The sequence below is a fragment of the Eurosta solidaginis genome, chromosome 4, assembly GCF_040869045.1.
Source record: "Eurosta solidaginis isolate ZX-2024a chromosome 4, ASM4086904v1, whole genome shotgun sequence".
Taxonomy (NCBI): domain Eukaryota; kingdom Metazoa; phylum Arthropoda; class Insecta; order Diptera; family Tephritidae; genus Eurosta; species Eurosta solidaginis.
Window position 1 is genome coordinate 278,396,111 of NC_090322.1, and position 22,161 is coordinate 278,418,271.

General features: G+C 35.6%; 1 protein-coding gene across 2 annotated transcripts; it reads right to left on the reverse strand.

Annotated features, from left to right (window-relative positions):
• Positions 1 to 567: 567 nt before the first annotated feature.
• Positions 568 to 20,698, reverse strand: B-H1 (homeobox protein BarH1). 2 transcript variants are annotated; one of them, XM_067778503.1, is made up of 4 exons: positions 20,580 to 20,678; positions 19,789 to 20,519; positions 9,962 to 10,190; positions 568 to 4,203 (listed from the first exon to the last, which is right to left on the reverse strand). In XM_067778503.1, exons 2-4 carry the CDS (start codon positions 20,465 to 20,467, stop codon positions 3,576 to 3,578), a joined length of 1,536 nt encoding a protein of 511 aa, XP_067634604.1. In that variant the 5' UTR covers positions 20,468 to 20,519; positions 20,580 to 20,678; the 3' UTR covers positions 568 to 3,575. The 2 variants fall into 2 exon arrangements, with proteins under 2 accessions (XP_067634604.1, XP_067634603.1); XM_067778502.1 differs by having other exon boundaries at positions 19,789 to 20,698.
• Positions 20,699 to 22,161: the final 1,463 nt, after the last annotated feature.

The window sequence follows — 22,161 nt, forward strand, 5'->3', positions numbered from 1 at the left end:
ATGTGTTTGTTTATGTTTTACATTTTATTTTTACATTAACACTTTTAACAATAAAAACAATGCAAATAACACGCGAAAATTATTTCGGTCTCTAATGGTTCACTTTTTTTTACAAGAAAGTCGAATTTAAATGTGTATTTATGAACCAAATTTTCAAGCTAAAAACAAAATTTTCATGTGTCAGAAAAAAAAAATAAAGAAAAAACGGCCGAATGTCAAAAAAACCTATCGACATAAAACTGGCTCGTTTGTTTTTAATGAACTAGATTGTATTTTTCTTGTATTTCGTTAGTTTTTTCAAATATAGTTTACATACTTACACCAGTACTGAAGCCGTTTTAGGAGGGAGTGCGACAAAAAATTTAAGATAAAATACAAGAAAAAATACACGAAAATAAAGTAGTGTCATATAGGTATAAGGAAATAACTGAGTTACCTTCAACAGTGCATTCCATACTTATGTATGTCTATATATAATCTATATTGGCTCCGCTCATTTGGAACGTCACATCACAAAAGGCTTGAACTAAAATGCAACAATTTAGGTTTAAATAAAAAATTCGATGCTTTTAGGTTTTAATACATCGCTTGCTGAGTTTTCGTTTATTTATTTTTTGTTTTCTTTCATAATTTTTGATTGATCCAGGTAATACGTACGTACATTTTTAAACGTAAACATTATACTACTATATTAATGTTTCAGAGTATATAACTTATGTCAAATTTAAAGGTAAAATAAATTCCATTAAATAATAAAAAAATTATAATTATTTATAAATAATATTGACACTAACTATAATATAAGTCTACTTAATTAACAATTTCTTCATATCAAACTATTCTTACAACTATTACGTACATACATACATATGTGCATAAATATTTAATTTTCTAAAGCATACCATCTAAAATCTTATTAAACTTTTTAGTGTAACTATTGACAAAAGTAAAAACAAATATTATTCCGATAAAACATATTGTCGCTGGGAAAGTCAAATCTTCGAACTGTCCAAAATAAACAAAATTGAGATTGAGGCTTCGTAGCCACTTTTTCCGGCTCTTTTTTGGGGCGAAAGTGATAAAACTTTTCAACTTGTGCATTGACAATGAATGGCATCCTGATAAAAAGAAATTAAAAGAAGTAGTATATTAGGCCCCGGCCTACAGGCGGGTTAATCGACGAACATTATGCACTTTCACTTACTGATGCTGTTCTTCAACGTTTAGAGGGCCTTAAGATATTGATTCTACTTATTCTTTAATTATTTTGTGCGGGCTTAATTGCAAGAGCTTGTTTGGTTTCAGAATAACAGCAGAGCTAGCATAAAAATAAAGATCTTCTCAAATTCCTCGTTGCTAGATATACTGTCCCGTTTTCGAGGGAACGGCTTCTTACTTAACACCTCCCGAAAAATATCCTTAGGAGCCACAACACACAACCAACCGAATAAAATAAAAAAAATGAGTTGTGAATGGAAATGTAATCAGTAAATAGAAGTAATGGGATTTTCATAAAAAATTCTTTTCCGCAGTAACTCACGGAATAAGCAGTGCTTAGTTAACTATTGCTAGTAAATTTATCAAAAATATCTAAGAAATATAAACAAGTTATTTATGGATCATGATGATCAAGTTTTTGTTGGTTGTCGCCGAAGAAAATGGTTTGTCAAAAAAAAAAAAAGAAGAAATATCTGCTATGATGGTTGGATATTTCGATCGGTTATCAAACAATATTCGTCCTTTTTTCTTAGTAGTTAAGCTTAATAAAAGTGATACAGATTCAATATACCACTGAATAAAGAATTTTTTTCAAATGCACGGATTGAAAACAAAATTAAAGAAGGGCACTAATTTGTTCTACTTCAAATGCACTGGCCACTCTGTGACTGAGTTCAAGCTGTCCGTACAAGCATTTCCGGCTATGTATTGCGAAAATATGTTGACATGTCAAACGGAAAGTAATACTTTCAAAATTTTGATTTGGGATTTCTTTGTATATACATATATTTCCTACGACATGTCGATATATACATTTTTCTCCCACAGGCCAGAGCAAGTGAGTCCGTCACACAAGATATTTGTAACTTCTTTTATTGGAAAATGTGATCGTACATATAGTAGGATTAGGCCACATTTTATACCTTCGTATCTAGAATATTGAGCCATTGTTGCTATGCAATTAGCAAACAAAAGGTCAGAATTAAATTAAAAAATATATGCTATTTCTGGCACACAAAGGAAAAGTTGTCTGTACATGGGATCAAAACCATGGACCTGTATGTGTTTTGGGGCACTGATTCCTAATATTTAGTCACATAGGACAACGCACCCTCAAAATATCGCTTTGTTGGTTTTACTTTTTGTTTCGCCTCAGAGTGGTTCAATATTAAATTTAGGACTTAAAATACGCTTCAGTTTTTATTTGTCACTCGAATTCAATTTTTCTTTAAAAGAAAGCTTTTGAGATTTCAAATAGTATAATTTAGAAAACTTTTTTTAAAATTTCGTTTGTTTAAATATTTTCAGGAAAAAGTGCACGAAAATATCGAACTTTTTAAGGTAATTCATTCTCCTGTTTATTCTAAAAATTTCTCTAAGAGACAAGTAAGTTTTAAATCTTGAAAAAATCGATTTATTTTTTTTTCAAAAATTAATAAAAAAATGTTTTTATATATTAAAACTTATTCGTTTCACTCATATTTTCTTTTTGGGCTGACATGTACCCAAATGTGGTAAAACACACTTTATTTTTGTTGCTGTTTAACATAAGCACATATGCAGCTTTCAATTACATTGTTTATATACAAATAAAAAAAAAAATGTTGGTTATTTTTCCCAAATGAAAACATGGAATGCTACATAATAAAATTTCTTGCCACATTATAATAGACCAAGCAAATCTGCACCCTTCGATATAAGTCTCCTGCCTTTACAGCTCAGGACAAGCCGATAAACCCCCCTCCCCCTGTTGGACCATCCAAGAATGTTCTTTGCACTCAAGATATAAAAAATCAAAAAACCAGGCGAACTGAGCGAAAAAAATTTAACTATTTGGCGGTATGTACTTACGAATGTATTGTTGAAAACTCACTAAAATTAGTATGAATAAATTATTCACGTAAGGTAAGGAAAGACATTTGACGTGAACATGGTTAACACTTTATCTGTTTAACTTGATATATTTCTTACAAAGTTTACAAACACAAAAATACCCTAAGAAAATAGAGTTTCTAACCATCCACATTGACTATCAGCTGACGTGAATACTTCAAAAGTATGTACTTAACTATGTATGTATTATATATGTGAAAAGTACATTAATATGTATTGCTGTTGATTATTTTGTTACAATCTTTAAGTTGAAAATTATTTCTGCTGTACATTTGGCGATCATATTTCTAAATACCTGCGTGTCGGTGTTGCATTTATAAGTCAAATAAATTAAGACATCTTCAAAAATCCTGGTTTTACCGAATCTCGGTCCTCATACTCAACTCTGTATCAATAAATGATAATATGTATGTATGTATGTACATTGAACTTGTTGTATGTTGACTGTTGCAATAAATGCGGATTCACACCTGAATTTGATCATCGTCATCGGACTGAGGTTGTGAGCTGTCACCTGATCGCCCTGGTGGGCTTCCTGGATTAAGGGTTGGACTTGGGGAGCGTGCAAGTTCAACATGCCGTAAAGGTGATTGTTGCGTAGGTGAACGAGATGAACATCGACCCTCATTCGTCACATTTACCTGCGTCACATGTCCTGCAGTCGCTATTGACGGAGACGGCGGTGATGCAATTGGTTTGATAACAGCAGTTGAGGCTGTGCCCGCCGCAGCTGCAACTGCCGCCGCCGAAGCACTCTGATAGTAACTGCTTAAGGATGACAAGGAGCTGGAAGCAGACAGATGCGAAAAAGGTGATGTAGCGGACACGGGTAAAGTAGCAAGAGGTCCCACATTAGGAACTCCTGTATATAAATTATATGGAAGTGGTTTTTGCATTGCAGCAGCGGCCGCCGCTTGGCGATAATATAAATCAATACTCGAAGGTGCTGGTCCACCATGCGGTGATTGTGCGCCAGGATATGGCCATGCACCCAAATATGGTGTCCCTCCGTAAAGTCGTTGAAAAGCAGCGAAGTTCCCTGCCTCGGCCAGCAGCTCTAACCCAACGGCAGTTTGGCGCTTCCATTTGGTTCTGAAACGAGAAACAAACATACATACAATTTTTTTCTGGTTTGCCTTTGTAATTAAGTAAAAGTGTAAACAATGGCCAGTTCTACTGGTTTTCAATGGCCCAGTTCTTTTCATCGGATCGTAGCTTCGCCATTTTTTGAAATAAAATGTGAGGTGCAAAAAAAATGTCCACGTTGTCAAAATATCGCAGAGTTAAGAGCTTGAAAAGTTAAAAATCTGTAGAATTGTGAATGTGATGTAAAAATATATGTATGTAGTATATGGAAGGGGAGAATTTAAGTTGAAAAGTGTTTTTTGTTTAGTTATTCCAAAAAAAAAAAAAAACAATTTCGGGAACGCCTCCAAACCCCATAAAATACATTTCAACAGCGTAAGGGAGAGATTTAAGATCAAGTAACTACTTTCGTCACATTACCTACTTCTGCTTCTTCTTAAAATAAGTAAGTGATAAAAAAATGAAAGCGTTGTGATTTGAATATAATTTTAAATTTGTCTCTTATATGAATTCATCATTTCGGAAACGCGAGAAAAAAATATCAACGTTTGATCACTGAAGCCGCAGATTTTAATAAGATTTTTTCTCAGAAGACTATTTGAGTGATAAACGGTGGTTATATTTTAATAAAAATAATTATTATAAAAAAGAAAAACCCATAACAGTAGAAAATTATACATATAGTAAATTGTTAAATAAGTTAAGGATTTAGCATATAAAGATTTTTATTTTTTTTTTTTATTTTTATTTTGTTACGAGTTAAGATAGGATAGGACAGTTTTCCTTATAGTAAAAAGTGAATCCGTTATATCAAATGAATTCGAGTGAGAGTTAAAATCATAACACAAACACCGGAAAGGTTCATTTAATTCGAAGTTAGTTCTACACTGCCTCAAAAGAAGAGGTTTGTAATGTCTTGACACTCGTGATGGGACATTGAAGTTTACTTCGTTCAAAAGAAAGGGGCTAGAAATTAGTCCATTCAGTAGTTTAGCCATAAATAATACGCCTAGCATTTCTCTACGGCTAGCGAGAGTTGGAAGATTGATAAGCCTTAACCGACTAGTATAAGGTGGAAGATTATATGCAGAGTCCCAATGAAAATTCCTTAAAGAAAAAAGTAAAAATTGCTTCTGTATTGACTCAAGCCTATCTGCATGAACTTGATATCGCGGATTCCAGACTACTGATCCGTATTCTAGTATCGGCCTAACTAATGTGGTAAAAAGGGCTTTGGTTACATAAGGGTCACTAAATTCTTTAGACCATCTCTTCACGAATGATAGAACACCTCTAGCCTTATTGGCAGTAGTCATAATATGAAGGTTGAAACTAAGTTTAGCATCCATCGTAACTCCCAAGTCAACAAAATAATTTACTGATGCAAGACAAAAATTATCAATTACGTAAGAGGCTGCTGGCAAAGATCTCCGAGAGAGGCACATGAACTTACATGTATTGATGTTCAGCGGCATTGAATTCGCGTTGCACCAAGCAACTAAGCAGTTTAAATCCGCTTGAAGCAATGGACGTTCTTCAATAGACTCATAAGACCTAAAGAGTTTTACATCATCAGCATACATTAAAATTTTGGAATATTTTATTATGGTACAGATATCATTAATAAATAGCAAGAACAGAATTGGACCAAGATGACTGCCCTGTGGGACGCCAGAGGGAACATTAATGACCTCTGAAAGAGTATTTTTAAAAATTACTTGTTGCGTTCTACCGCAGAGATAAGAAGATATCCACTGAGTGAGACCTGGTTGGAAACCAAGTCGATCCAGCTTGTGGATAAGCAATGAATGGGAAACTTTATCAAATGCTTTACTGAAATCAGTGTAAATAACATCGGTGTGAAGATTTTCTCTAAATCCATTAGAAACATGCGTTGTGAATTCAAGTAGGTTGGTAATGGTAGATTTGCCTCTACAGAATCCATGTTGAGAGTTTGCAATTAATGCAGAAATGGAAAATGTTAGCTGATTAGTAACAATGGCAATTGGGATGGCAGACAATTTTGCAATTCCTCGATAATTTTCTACACATGACCTACTGCCGTTTTTGTGGAGGGGTATTAGAAAAGATTCCTTCCAAGCGAAAGGAAAAACTCCATGTTTTAGGGACATGTTGAATAAATCAGTTAGGGGCAGATAAATGTGTTCTGCACATCTTTTAAGAAAACATGTGGGAATTAGATCAGGACCGTATTTATAAGATTCCTTCAAAGAAGTTAAATATGTAAGAACCTCTTCTGGAGATATTGATGGAATATTAATTGCGTTAAGTGAGTCAAGTTCATACGGGTATTCACTAGACAAAGAAATTATTTCAGCGGAATAGTTAGATTTGAAAAATTGTGCAAATAAATTAGCAATAACTTGATCGTCGCTAGAGAAATCATCACGGTATTTCATACCAGAAGGAAAGCCTTTAACCCCACGTTTAGAGTTCACGAAATTATAGAAAGCTTTCGGATTGCAAGTTATTTTCTTTTTCATGGCACAGATATAGGTATTGTAACACTTTTTATTTAATTCAAAATATTTATGACGCAATATAGAGTACTTCAAGTAGTCGGAGTGTGACCCCGTCTTCTTGTACAGCTTGAAGGAACGCGCTTTTTTGTTTTTTAAAGATTTCAGTTCTTTTGTGTACCATATTTGGACTAGTTCAGTGAAAACACGTTTACGCTTAGGTACATGTCTGTCCAGAACAGCGTGAATGACGGCGTTGAAGTCAGAAACGTTTTTGTCAATATCTGCACCGTATTTAGGCCAAACTATTGTAGATAAAATTTGGTTGAGTTTATTAAAATTAGCCTTCGCGAATTCGAATCTCAAACTAGAGTCGTTTTCTGTGGTAGTGCAACTCTTAACATTGAAGTCATATAATAACAACAATAACTTGGTGCCATTTACCTCCGCGAAGACTTCAGTCGAGCTTTGTGTCGTGTGCTACTTAGCTTTTTTCCTTTACAATGGCATCTGAGAAGGTTTCAGGGCAGAAATACACAAGAACCCTATTTCGAAACACTTTTTCTAAGGAGTTTTTATGTTACTTCACTCGAACCTAGGCCCTTCGGTGCGGTAGGCGAGTAAGCTACCTCCACGCCACGATATTTAAATCATATCTTATACCTATTACACCGCGTTACGCACATACTGTCCTATGAACCAAATATATTTTTTCGGAAAGGGGAGAAAAAATAAAAATACACGTGTATCGGCGATTTTCATGTACACGTCAGATTATTTTTTTTATGTTTAAGGTATAAAGCTCGTAGTGTCCGTCTGTCCGCCTGTGTGAAAGGCTTTGGATCGATATTTAACCCTTTTTCCGTGACCCAATCGAGCTGAATTTTTGCAGGCAGACTCGTGGAAATATGCCGCATTTAGTAACGCAAGCCAACTTCAATGACCTTGTACGAGACGGAAATTTGTCAAAGAGAACAGCGGAACTCTTTGCATCATGCTTTAAGCAGTGGAATATAGTGGCGGCTGATTTTAAAATAACAGCCGCTCGTGATCGACGTAGCACTATTCCATATAACGAATTTTTTAAATTGCAGGAAGATCGGGGAAAAAACCTGGTTTATTGTTATGATATTAATTCGATGTTTGCAAAAATTGGTTACGCTCATATTTCAGAGGAGTGGCGACTTTGCATCGATGCATCGGTCAACAGCCTTAAAGTCGTGCTGCATATGCCACAAACCTCAAAGAAACATACCAAGGCATGGAATTAATATTTTAGCTGATAAAGTACCAAGAGCATAATTGGAAAATATGCTGCGATTTGAAAGTGGTCGGATTACTCAACCCACCAGTGCTTTTTGTTTACATGGGAAGGTCGCAAAAGAGATCAGCATTACACTGAATTTAAGTGGAAGCCGCGAACATGCTACAAAGTAGGCGTAAAAAGTATAGAAAATCTGCCACTGTTACAGCCATCTCAAATCAGTTTGCCACCACTACATATTAAGCTCGGTGTCGTATCAAATTTTGTTAAAAAACTGGATCGTGAGGGCGAGGCGATTGCAAGTTTGCGCAAAATTTTTCCGAAATTGAGCGGCGCAAAAATTCGTGCAGGTATTTTTTTAAGAGGGCAGTCAGTAACTTTATTCTTCAAACAGCGTGCATGGAAAGGCCACAGTTGCCGTTATTGAGCAGTTTCTTGGCAACAAACGAGCTGCCAATTATAAAAATATTGTTGCAGAAATGATTTCGGCATGTGGCGAAATGGGCATATTAATGTCGCTAAAGATCCATTTCCTTCACAATCATTTAGATTTTTTCCCTGATGATTTAGGAGCTTGTAGCGATCAGCATGGCGAAAGGTTCCATCAGAACATTGCGGCTATTGAAAAGCGCTTTAAAGGACAAGAGATTACGCATATGCTTGGCGAATACTGCTGGTCAATTTGTCGCGATACTGACACAAATGCTTACAAACGCAAAAATAAAAGGCCTAAGTTTCTTTAAAAGCATTGAAATTTTTAATGTAACAATTTTAAATTTTAATATAATAAAATTAATAAAAAAAATCGGTTTTTTAATGAGCTGAAACCGTTACAAAAAAACCGATAACCATTAAAAAAGAAAAAAATGCAGGAAAATCTGAGAATTGATAACAATCTATTTTTAAAAAAATTTGGTTCAGCTCGATTGAATCACGAAAAAAGGGCTAAAAATCGATCCAAAGTCTTTCACACAGGCGGACAGACGGACACTACGAGCTTTATACTTTATCCATAAAAAACAAAAATTCTGACATGTACATGAAAATCACCGATACACGTGTCTTTTTATTTTTTCTCCACTTTCCGAAAAAGTATATTTGGTTCATAGGACGGAACTAAAGCTCGTTTTCTCTAATGGGTTCTAAGATTTCTTTTGGCGGCAAATTAAAAAGTGTGTCCTTTCGTGCTGTGCAATTTTCACATTTTTTAAATGATTACTTATGTATTTTAACTAAGGGCAGTGTAAAATTTACTTAATAGTAAAATGGATTTTCCGACTTTACTACAACAAATTTCTCCAAACGCCCTTTAAATGGACCTTTTATCGATTTCGTACATGTTGCACCTTTCACACCTGGAAAATAATACAGAAAAATAGTGAAAGAATCACCAGCCATTGTTTGTAGTTTTATGTCTAAACAAATGTTTTTGTAGATTTCGCGCATCTTGGTTTATAAAAAACAACGGATAATCTCAAATGTTATATTATTTTGAAATATTAGCTTATTCCTAAAAATCAAGTTTTACAGAAATATTTTGGTTTCTAAGGGTTATCATAATAGTAAGTTCCGACCGCCTTGTGCAATGTTTCGGGTTTATACTGTCTACTAGGAATCTGCTTTATACGAGTTAATTTTCTGATCGATTATGTGGCGTTCAAATCCAAGTTTTTAGTCAGGTGATTTTACGGGCCTTTTTTGGTAGATGCTGATCTTCATTTTGCTACCAAAAAAGTCGAGTCAAGACCAATGTTCGTCGTTGAAAATAAAAATCAGCCGTCTGAACATTTCTGCTAAAAAAATAATTTCCTTAAGGAAAGTTATTTATTATAATAAAAAAGAAATCCCACCAAGCTGAATTCGTTAAATACTTCACTAATCCCGGCGAAGGGGTTAAGGTATGAACTTTTCTTTGGTCGATGTATCGCAATGTATACATGACTAAAAGGATCTTATTCCCATTCACATTTATATCAAGAAATTTAATCAAATTGGTTAAATATGAAAATGCAAAACTTACCGACGATTTTGATACCAAGTCTTAACTTGGCAGTCGCTTAAATCGAGCTTGTGAGCCAGTTCTTGTCTCTCCTGTACACTTAAATACTTCTGACGCTCAAAGGATTTTTCCAGAGTTTGCAATTGGTGATCCGTAAAGGCTGTACGTGCTTTACGTTGCTTTTTATTCAGGCCGTGAGCATCATTGGTGGATCCACTTTTAACGCTGTTCCCGTCTTCGTCTTTAGCACCTGTAATTGTTAAGGTTTTGTAATTTGAAATGTATTTAGTATACACAGTAAATTACACTGTCCTTTTGTAAGTTGGAACTCGATACGAACATATGTATTAGGGTGGGTCAAATAAAAAAATATTGCTCGGGACATCGAAATCAATACCCCGAAAACATGATTTTTTTTTTTTAATTAGAAATGTGCCTTAATTGTCATACCAATTACATGGCGTATTTACAATTCTTATTAACAGTGTAATGGACAGTACCGTAATTGTGAGCAATACACATTATTTTAGGAAATTGAAGAATTCATAAAAACGGTCATCATATTTGAATTAAGTTAATGGTTTTAACTACAATCCCTTACTTCAAAACCTAAAATGTATTCTAATTCGACATTGATATACATACATATATTGTTTATCATAGCAAACTCATTTTAAGTTATTTTTAAAAATATTTACAGAAATGTTTGTTAGATCATAAAAAAGTTTTTTATAAGGAGAAACCCGACGATAGGTACAAAATAAAACTATGCATTTTATGAAACATTCCCGTTTCATGTGCGCTGGTCTACCCTGGTTTTATGAACGAAACTCTTATAAAGAGTAAAATCTTCGGTTTCGTTGAATTTTTTCAGACCTTATTTCCCGTGGAACGCATGGTTGATTGATCCAATTTTTCACATTTTTATTTAAATAAAATAAATAATTACTTGACGCGATTTACCTCCGAGAAATTTAGGCCGGGCTTTTCTTCCAATTGGCGGGACATGGTCTATGCTGTCTCCGAACGGCAGCTGAAAGGCAGATGAATTTTCACTGAGAAGCTTTTCATGGATGAAGTACACTTGGAGTGCTTGTGAAACTGCTATCGTTTTTCTATGGTTTTTCTAAATTTTTGGTATTGTTTTGCTCGGGGCTTTTATCCAGGACCTTCGGTGTTGTAGGAGGAAGCACAATACCACCAATCCACGGCTGCCGCACTTTTTATAAAATACAAACAAAATTTGATAACATCTCCTTCTAAATGAATATTACATGAACTACGTCGGTTACAGTAATGAAACTGACACTGTAGCCAAGGCGTTTCAGCACTCAGCATAATACTTTCGCGTAATGAGATAAGGAACTATCAATGTTCACCACAAGAACTAAAAAGTTTCGTTAAGTATCTGTGGTGACCGTAGAGAGAAATCGTTGGCCTTTTCCTTTTGACTGTAAGTGTATATTAAATATTACTAGAGCTCTATCATGGCCAACCAAAAGAGTCCGCAGGGTACTATGCACTTTGAATACCCTCCAAGAGAGGACCCGAAAAAAGTATTTGCGCAGTCTCAAAAAAATCCGTACGGGTGTTTTGAAATTGATTTTTTTTCGACTGCCGGGGCTGCAATACTCGTTTTTCTGAATTCTTGTTATTGATGTTTTTTTTTATTCCTATTCCCGACTAAGTGAAACGTTTTAACATAAGGTACACAATTCAAAGACAAAATAAATTTAAGTAATCCGTAAACACCCCTCCAAGGAGCTTTTTATAATTCCTTGTGACTCCGTATTTGGTGCGTTTGTAAGGAACTTTGTTGTTAATTTTCCAGTTAGGTTGCTCATACGCCCTGGTAGCTCAAATATTAAACAACTAAATAAAGGTTGCATATTTTTCGGAGTCCTGTGGCCTTGCGCGGGGAGATCTTTTTGTGACAAGCCGCACTCGATTTACCCTGCGATAAACCGTATAAACCCTGCGTATATCTCCATAAACTTATTAATCGTTGGCTCATAAATTAAGTAGACTTATGCCAAATTCATTTTACAGAGGCTTAATGAAATAATTAGTCGGATTGTTTACATTAACGTCCTATTTGAACTCAATTTTCAATACAATATTCAAACTCTTAATTCAAACTCATTATTGCTTTATTGGATGCCAATTAGAGTGAAACATCTAGTCGGGCTTGCTTGCTATTTCCGATTTTATTGTCAATCGAACAAATGAAAATCAAAAATTTATTTACGAAAAACAGAAAATTATAAGAATAAAGAGGAAGCGGCTGCTACCTATTTTAACTACTTTTTTTGTAAGAAACATAATCTTTGTTTTTTTTTTTGCGAAGCCAAAAGCCTTGTGCGAAAAGGAAGAATTAATTATTTTATTAAACGAAATCGTGATCCCATTAAGTTTCTGTGTGAAATTGGTATTACTGAACCGATCCACAATGCCTTAGGTTGTAATACCTATAAAAAATAGGCGACTGGCTTTTCTTAATTGTTCGAAATTTTTACATCAAAAAGCAAAATTAATTATACAATTGGGATAAGTATTCACGTATACGAGCTTTATACCTGTCATAGTTGGAGGTAGTGCAGCAAATTTTGAGCGCGTAAATTTTTTCCAACTTATCGATAGTCCTTTCTTTCTCCACTACGACTAAGAAAATTTGTACACTAAGCTGAGGCTGATAATATTTTCACTACCAGCATTCAAATTTAGTGAATTTCAGCTTCGCTACCACCATAGCTGAGTGAGGCTGATATTTTTTGCATATTACCAATCAAATATGAGTGAAGGTTGGTGCATTAAGCTCTACCCCGTCTCTGTTATCTGCTTATGTGCTTATCATTTATACTCTATTATAAAAATATATTGAACAGAAATAATTTCTAGACAAATAAGTAGACCAAATGTTTATTAGTATGGCCCAATATCTTAGCCAAGTTTTAATATACTATTTGTTCAGAACTTCAAACTTAGGTACTGGTTAAATGTTTTCTACTTGCTTTAAACAATTCTAAACGACGAACGAGTTTCTTAAAAGTATCCCGATTTACGTAATTGAAATTATGAATCAAAATTAATTTTTTAAAGGTTTTGCCGACGGATAAAGTTCTTAAGCCCACTTGCAGAACACCAAGTTAACCTGAGATAAGGGCTTAAACTCATACGCAGGGCCGTAGAGAGAAAATCCGGCCCGGACTAAACCATTTATGGGCACCATTTAAAAAATCCAACAATACATTTGATTAATTTGAATTAATGTCGTCTCATTCATGAATCATTATTGATGGATTACATCAAAAAAAATGTTTGACTAAGAGCACAAAAAGAAAACGTCTCGCTCAAATTTCTCATAGCTTCAAAGTGTTCAGTATTGCCAGTGATTACCGAATCAACGATCACCAGGAATGTATTGCTTTTAAAATCAGACTCTGAATCATCCGTAATCATCTCATATAAATTATATTTAGAACGTATTTTGGGGTTTCTCTTTCTAATGTCCGGAACTTTGGCGAAATGTTCAATTGAATAGCAACTGTTTTGCATTCGTTTAAAATTGTTTCCCATTGGTTTCTGATCAACTTCAAATCAGCTAATAAGGCATCTAGATGTCTGACCTCAACATCTATGGTGGCGCCTCTAGCTTGGAGGACCACGTTTTTTTCATTAATGGTAGTCAGTATTTTGAACTAAATTGAGGACAGAAAGATACATTCGAACTTGTTGATGTACTTGAGAATTCCGGTAACATCTCCGTATGCTTGCGCAGTCAAATTTGGCTTTTGTCTGAAAGACCATGAAGAAGGCTAGGTACATTTTTTTGAGGATGTCCCAACGTTGTGAACTGCTGCTGAAAAGAGTAAAACACTTTTGTACAACTCCGAAGAAAGTAATTGCAGCCGTACAACATTCTGCAGTATCAACACCACATAAATTGAGACTGTGGGTTGCACAAGGCAGCATTCGATTTTTTGTCGACAATGTGACCTAGTGCTCCGTTGTAAGCTCCTTTCATATTGGCGCCGTTATCGTACCCTTGTGCACGTCAATCTTTTAATGGGATTTCATGTTTACCTAGAGTATGGCAAATTAGATCAGCGATTTTCTGACCAGTTTTTTGGTTACAATTCACGAAAGCCAAACACCGTTCTTGAATTGTTAAATTTGTTGCTTTCGAATTGAAATGGAGTTAGCGCAAAATGAACGTAGTCAACGTGGCATAGCATCAACGATAATAGCAAAATACTTGGCTTTCTTGCCTTGCACAAATTTCTATAAACTCGTTCTGAATGTCTGGGGAAAGATAGTGAACTTGTAAACGTTTGTGCTGTCGTTGTGAAATCCTAACTTTCTCAAAATTATATCTAAGTATCGGATCATAATCGCTTGAGAGATCTTAGATGCCCAAAAAAATGTCCATCGTTTCGTTCACCAAGATATATACTTTCGCCTTTGAAAGCTAGGCCTCTTTCACCCAAAAATAAAATTGTGTCCAAAATTCTATATAAAATTTCTTTCCACTTTTGAGTTTCAGTGATTAGCTGTTCATTGATAAGTGTATCAATTGTTGTCTCCTTTTGAATTAGATTTTGTAAAGATCACATTGAATATAACATTTAATGTGATCTTGAGTGTTTTCGTGTGATGGCAGTTCATCGTATAGCTTCTTCCATTCCTGGAATTTCGAATATCCGCCAGGACAACAAATTTTAGGTCGATTTAAAATATTGATGCTTAACAGACGACATGGTAGGCAATAAAAAGCATTGCTTCTGGCACTCCACACCAACCAGTCACGTTTAACTTTCTCTCCATTTGGCAAGATTCTGTTTAACAACGAGGTAGGAAATGCCTCGTCATGACAATCACGTGGAAAAATAACAGGGCACCTTTGACGACCTCGACGAATTATCTCGTTGACTTCTTCAGATCGCAGGAACTCATTATTCACGGTACCGATATCGAAGTCGTTTAAATAATCTGGACTTTGATACAGAGTTGGTGGTATTGTTGGAAGACTTTTTGAAGATGAGCATTCATCAGTGTCACCACGAAAACTTTACGATATCGGATTCAAGTAAACATACATTTTTGTTTGATAATTTTATTGTCTCCTCACTGTTCGAAGGCCCAGGCAAAGAATCATTATCAATAGTCGAATCGGTTCTACTCTGTCCGTCTCTGGGCTACTTCAAGGAAAAAGGATCGGAAATACTAATATAGGCAAATTTGTATACCAAATTTCAGGCAAATCGAATAGGACGTATGTAAATAGGTATGTGGCTATTATTAATTCATGTCTTTATTTCGGCTTCGCATGCATTCTTACCAGGTTGTTGCGACTAAATCGAATATCATACTGAAAATTACTTTAGAGCTCTCAGCAACAGCTTTCATTTGATATCCATATTACCCACACATTCTAGTGTTACCCTGATCCACGTTTTGGCCTATATCTCGAGACCTTAGTCACCAATAGGTATGAAAACTACCCTGTACTAAAGCACTCATCAACAGCTTTCATTTGTTATACATATTCTATAAACACATTCTAGGGGTACCCGGCTCCACGATTCAGCCTATATCTCGAGACCCTGTACGTCGATAGCAACCAAACCTGTGTAATAAACACCGCGTGAGGTATACGCAACATATGTGGAACAAAATCGACCGAAGCATCTCTTCAAACACCGGCGACCAACTAACACACATTTTAGCCTTTCTTTTTATATACATATGTATATACATATATTTTTATTTTTCACACTTCACTATAATAGTAAAACGAAATGCAGATATTCGTTGCTTTTGAAATTCGGCTTCAAAATTTCACATGGAACAACTAAGGAATCTCCTGAATTAAAACAAATGTCTTAACACCTCTAAATCGCGGGGTCCCGCAGAAACCCCGGGCCCGGGGAATCCCCCCATTCCCCCTCCCCTATCGCCGGGCCTGCTCATACTCAACTCTGTGTTAAAAAGATAACTTGCCGGGCCTTTTTCATAAAAAATTCAAAAGGCTTATACAACTTTTTAAAATTACCATTTCTTAATGTTTTAAACTTATAACAATTTTATAAAACGTACCATGAAAATAAAATTCTCAGCACAAAAATTTTAAAAATTATCAAGAAGTAACGCTGGTATTTATACGGTTTTTCAAAAAAATTAATTTTTTAATTACATCTGTTAACAATAAAACGTGCTTTGTATTTTGATGGAATATTTTGTGGAGTCTAATAGGGATAGGGAAATTCTGAGAGAATTAAAACAGTAGCAGTTTTTTTTAATTGTTATCTATTTGTATAAGACTCGTATAAGGTACATATAAGTTTTCTAAAGGCCAATCCCACCCAATTTTCAGCGCAAGTAAAAAGTAAACTTTCAGTTTGCAGGTAAAGTCATAATGGCTTTATTATACTTCCGAAATCTTTTTCATAGAAGTGTACAAATTTTTGTGAAGACTGGGTCGAAATAAGCGCTCCGAGGGCTCTGTCCAGTGACCATGCGTGGTGCAATGGAAGCGGATATGTCCAGAAATATTAAATACGAATGTCTTTTTACACAAGTAGATACAAGTCACGAGACGACAAATTTTCGTTAGCTGTGGCATCACACAAAACCTTCGAATGCGCCTCAAACAATAGCCATGGTCCATCCAACACCATACAACTCAAATTTACGGTTTACAGGTATTGCTTCCACTTCGTTTAGGAAGAATACCATTATGGCACAGCATCACAGATGGTGTTGTTATTGACTGTGACATTCTCGACATGAGCTCAGGTTCTCCGGCCAGTATAAAGAGGGGAAAAGTATGTCGTGCAGCGAGAAACGGCAACGCAAGGAAGGTAATTTTGTTATCAATTGAAAGTTTAACATTTCAACTTGTATCAACACCGAATATTATGTCAGCCCAGAAATTCTTTGGACGGAGCAGTAAACAGGGAAGATTTTTAGTCCTTAGCTGAATGATTTTTATGCAGCCATAGCTCGAACGACTTCGTGTGTAGGAATTTCATTGCCGTTAGAGAACTACTAAACCCAAGAGATCCCGATTAGTTAGGTATTAAGATGCGTATATTTTGAGTTTCGGTGTTTTTGAAATATATACGTATAACCCACACGTAGCTCTGAAGGGAATAATAAAGTAATAAAAAATCCTAATTTGTGCCTTTATGCATAATTCCGCGTTCCGTAGTTTAATATTCGCCAAACTGTATATCAGATTCATAAAAACATCCACCACTATGTAGAGTTGCCTAAGTACTTAAGAGTTTCAAGCTTTTGACCAAGTATATATGTACTTAAATGTACACAGACACAAGCTAACAATTATAATACACACCTTTTGCGGCTTACTTTTCTATAGTAATATAATAATCTAAATCAAGTGTCTTAAACGGCTCCAGGTTTGAGGAACTCGTTCTTAAAGACGCGAAAGCAAGTACTTCTGCCATATATACTTTCCATTTGTTTCTTATAAAAATCAGACTTAAACTGTGCTTTGTTTTAAGGTTAACTTTAGGCCGATGTACGTCACTTCAAGCATACTTTTGGATACCAATATGCGCCTAAAAGTATGTACCAAATACTAAAACGTAAGTACATATGTATGTACCAATTATTATAATCAAAAAATGGTTTTTACGGATACGACAAATACCTTAGCCCTATCTTGATATTCATGTGCAAACATGTCTTTGTTAACTAAAACGGAAAATAAACGAAGTTGTTACAATTTCTTAGTGTTTCACCTATGAGTTGGTGTAGAAATACGAGCACATGAAAGTCATATCAGTATATGTATGTAGTTGCCTCGTCCATAGTTTTACTTTGGAACCATTAAAAATTCATGAAAACTCGGTCCGCATCTTGTTCTACGGAATTTTGAGCTAAAATATACATCTTTTAATTGAATGAGTTCGTTTGGGTAGAAAATTGCTCAACACATTAACTGTCGGGCTACAGTGAAAGCCGCCAAAAATTATTTCCATTCGCGTTTGAATGAATGGGCTTCTCTTCCAATTTGCGTTGTAGTTGTTCTTGTAGCAGTGCTTAGCCCCATTCAATAGGTGACACTACTCAAAAATTTTCATCAATATCCTCTAACGGAAGTCGAGGGAAACCTGCAGTCTCAACAGGGGTGGGCCAGAGAGAAAGGTGGTGTTAGAGGTGTTGGTTCCACATTGCAATTGAAAAGATGGTTGGTGTCATGGACACATGGGGACACATTGAAAACAGGACATTCATTATGTATGTATGTCGGTTGATTCTGGAGAGGTAAAAGCTTAACCTGTTACATTATACAGATCGAAGTTGAGCTAGAGTGACGCGCTTCTCCCTGGGGATGTTGTTTTCCTCTACTGCGAGTTCAAGGTATTTGACTTTAAGAAATTGGTTCGCCAAGCAATCCTTGGCATAGGGTTCCGACGCCTTTTTTGGATATCACTGAGAACCTCTTTCCGCTTTTCTTTTATCTACATACGGATTAGTTCTCAGGTGCCATATTACCTCATAATGCTTGCGGAGGTGTCTTCTTAAGTCTCTGGCAGGCGGGGCCTCTTCAATAAGATGTTTGTTGGGATGCCCAGATTTCTGGGTATTCCAAAGAGACTGTTTGTTCATTTCATTTCTCTTTCTAATACTCTCGTCTCACTGTATAGATTTTGTTCATGGGACATAAGATGACAGCTCATAGCAGCTCTGAAAGTAGTATTTTGACAGGCCTGTACTTTTTTCCTGTGAGTTACCCTTAGGCTAGGCGACCATTTCGGGGACGCGTAGTATACAAGCGGTCTACCAATTGCTTCGTAAGTGGTAATGAGCGTATCTTTATCTTTACCCCAAGTGCATCGGGCCAGGGATTCGAGGATTTTATTTCGGTCGTGCTCCTCTTTGGATTTTCCCTGCAAACTTGCGGGACGGACCTATATGTTTTATGCCGACTATGATCGGCAAGGCAGATGAAATTTCACTGAGAAGCTTGTCATGGCAGCAATACCTCAGGAGTGTTCACGCATTCCTTGTGTTTGGGCGGTAAAATTGAAGTGACCCCCGTTTGTTATAAAAAATAAAAAAAAAGGTTTGGAAACCTCTTTTAATTGGAAATTCATATGGAAATGTAATTTTAAAATCTTTATAAACCATTTTTATTTTTTATGAGTGTGGGGGTGAGATTACCAAATAAGTTGGCCGGTGATATAAGCGCAGGGTTCTAGCCTAAGTGATGTCACGGGGGCAAGTGACATAAATCTACCTTAGAAAAGTTTATCTAAACAGGGTTGCCCCCCGGCAAACCCTCCACGAAAAGTTCATAGCAACATTGTGTGTGTAGATGCTGTTTTGACTCGACATAAAGTATATAATATCAAAAAAAAAAAAAAATGTACGCGATTTATCTCCGATTTAACTCTCAGAAAACGTTGGAAAAACGCCCTATCTCAGAGTTTGTTTCAAAAACGCCCTATCTGAGCTCAATTTCAATACAATTTCATATTAGCTAGGTGTTTATGAAACAAATTCTTAGGTCAGGCGATCTTCAACCGAATTCTGAGATAAGGCGTTTTTGAGCAAATTTTTTAAATAAGGAGTTATTAAACCTTTCCTGAGATAAACGTCTATCGAAACGGCAGCTGGGATAGGGTGATATCTCACACAGTAGTCGATATGGACTTTTTAACTGAAAATAAGTCTGCATTACGAAAGTTCGCGGTGATTGGGGCAGAAACGGTGATCCTAACTGTTAAATAAAATTCTGGCCCGAGCCTTTCTCAAGCTCTTTCGGCCTGTGCCTTCTATTGGTCACCCCGCCCACTACAAACTGAATCTCACCTCACCATTACTACAAACACTGTTGTCATCCAGGGGACCGCTACTCTCGATTTCACTGTCACAATCCTCATTATCTTGGTAATCGCTATTATTATCAAGTTCTCGTACGGCGGCGGCTGCATTCGCATAGTGTTGTTGCATTGCTGCTGCGTATTGAGCTACATTTAAGCCATTTGATCCGATTTGTGTTGCACCGACGGGAAAATGAATTTTATGCGCAACGGCAGCAGCAGCCGCTGCAGCATTGACAGGCGTTTGAGTATGTAACGGTAGTAAATTATGTGATGGCGCCCGCACATGCAACATTTGTGGTTGTTGTACATGACCCGAGTGTTGATGAGAGTTTAGTACGTTTGGTGGTGGCGGGGGCTGTTGTGCAGGCATTCCTGATTCAAGTGATGGCTGTAAACGTTGAATATATGAAAAATGTCCACCATTGTTGCTATTGGCTTGATTGTTATTGTTGATATTTTGTTGTTGTTGCTGCTGTTGATGTTTGTAAAATGCAGCAGCCGCCGCTACATTGGCTGCATTGGCAGCCTCAACGGCAGCAGCAGCTGCACTACCAGCCAATATATCGTTGATCATAAACCGCGAACGATTTGGTTTTAAATTCGACATTTTTTGTTGTTGTTCACTCACTGAATTTGGTGAAGGTGTTATAATTGTTACTGAATCTTTCATTTCCACACCTTTTTTTTTAAATTGGAAATATCACGATTTGTTCACACTATACCTTTTTATTCAAATATAATTTTTATTTTCGTTAACAAATAGTTATTTTTTTAATACATACATATGCTTTTAAATATATTTCACATTCCTGTTAAATCGTATTATAATCACATTAACATATTTTTTTCTCTTGTTTTTTTTTTTTTTTTTTGTGATCGAAACGGATTTTCGCGGAGTAAAACTTTCATCGTCACCGTCAAAACCAGACTAACCACACCTGCATGCATTCCAGATACAAAAGTATCTCATTCAACTGGCGTTTGACTTTAGTTGTGTTAAACCAGTTAATGGTGGTAGTGTTTGATGCGCTGTACACACACCCACACATACCTATATATATATGCGTCTTTAAAGGTCCAACACTATATCCAATGTCTTTCCTATTCATTCATACCCGTTGTAAAGCCGCCATGTTTTATGCTCTCTCCGCCTTAAATCCTACGGTTTCGTTTTATACCATGAATGTATGGTTTTTTTTTTCATTTACTTAATCACACACTCATACATACATACGTTTGCTATTTCCAACACAAGGGGAAGGTCTGAGGTGTATTTAAACGAAATTTAATTTCGTTTTGTATTTATTCAACAATGTTTACATATCCACCTGCATACATACTCGTAGCTTCATATCACAAAATATAATTTATTTATTAATTAAATTTGAAGTTGTCAAATGATATGGTAGAGTGGTATTTATATTAATTGTAAACTGTACTGGTGGTAGAGGGGTATTATGGGGGCCGATGAATATCCTTGTGCGTGGTGAAATGGTGAAATTGAAATTGAAGTGCTATAAATTTATAGGAAGTTTTTGTATGTGAAGTTTTCCGTATGAAAATCTATGTGTATACAAAAACCGATGCTGAATCTGAAAGGCTCATATTTGTATTTTATTTTAGTTAATTAGCTCTCGATAGTAATTCTTAAGAGAGACAGTTACAAGATATTTAGATAGCATTTCAAAAAATTATGATCCTTCCCTACTTTTGCTTGGTAGTAGATCCTCAGTTCAACTCCGGGTAATATGAAAAATGCAATCTTATAGGTACGTTACAACGAAAATTATGTCACGCTTTTATCACAGGCAAGTTAGTGTATATTGCACTGCAGGGCGTGGTCACAATAATGGAGCAGGCCCAGCGATACCAACAACGGGCAGTTATGGACTATTATAAACAGTGCCGCTGAAAATTTTTTGTATTGAAGAGGAAAAAATTTACAATGAAATTTATTTTGTGGTTAAAAAAAATAAAAGATAAAATTTCAAACATTTAAAAGTTACGGTTTCGAGTCACAAAACGTCGTTTGAGTTTGGCCATTATTATACTTAATTCTCATACATTGACCTTTAGCCACAGTTTATGTCAGAATATACTTTATTTAAAACAGAAATATAAACATCAGATGCTGTATTCAAATGATCACAGTCATAGATACTAAACCATATTTTATCCAACCCAACAATTTCACTCACGGCAAGTTGATATTTACATACTTCAATTGTTACGAAGCAGGGAAAGCAACCAAATATTATAAAAAACTTCTGTAATTAACTATCCAATTTTAAATAGAGTAAGTATGTTATTTAAGAAACTAACAAAGAGAATTGTAAGCGCTCATTTCTGCATGAGATAACTTTT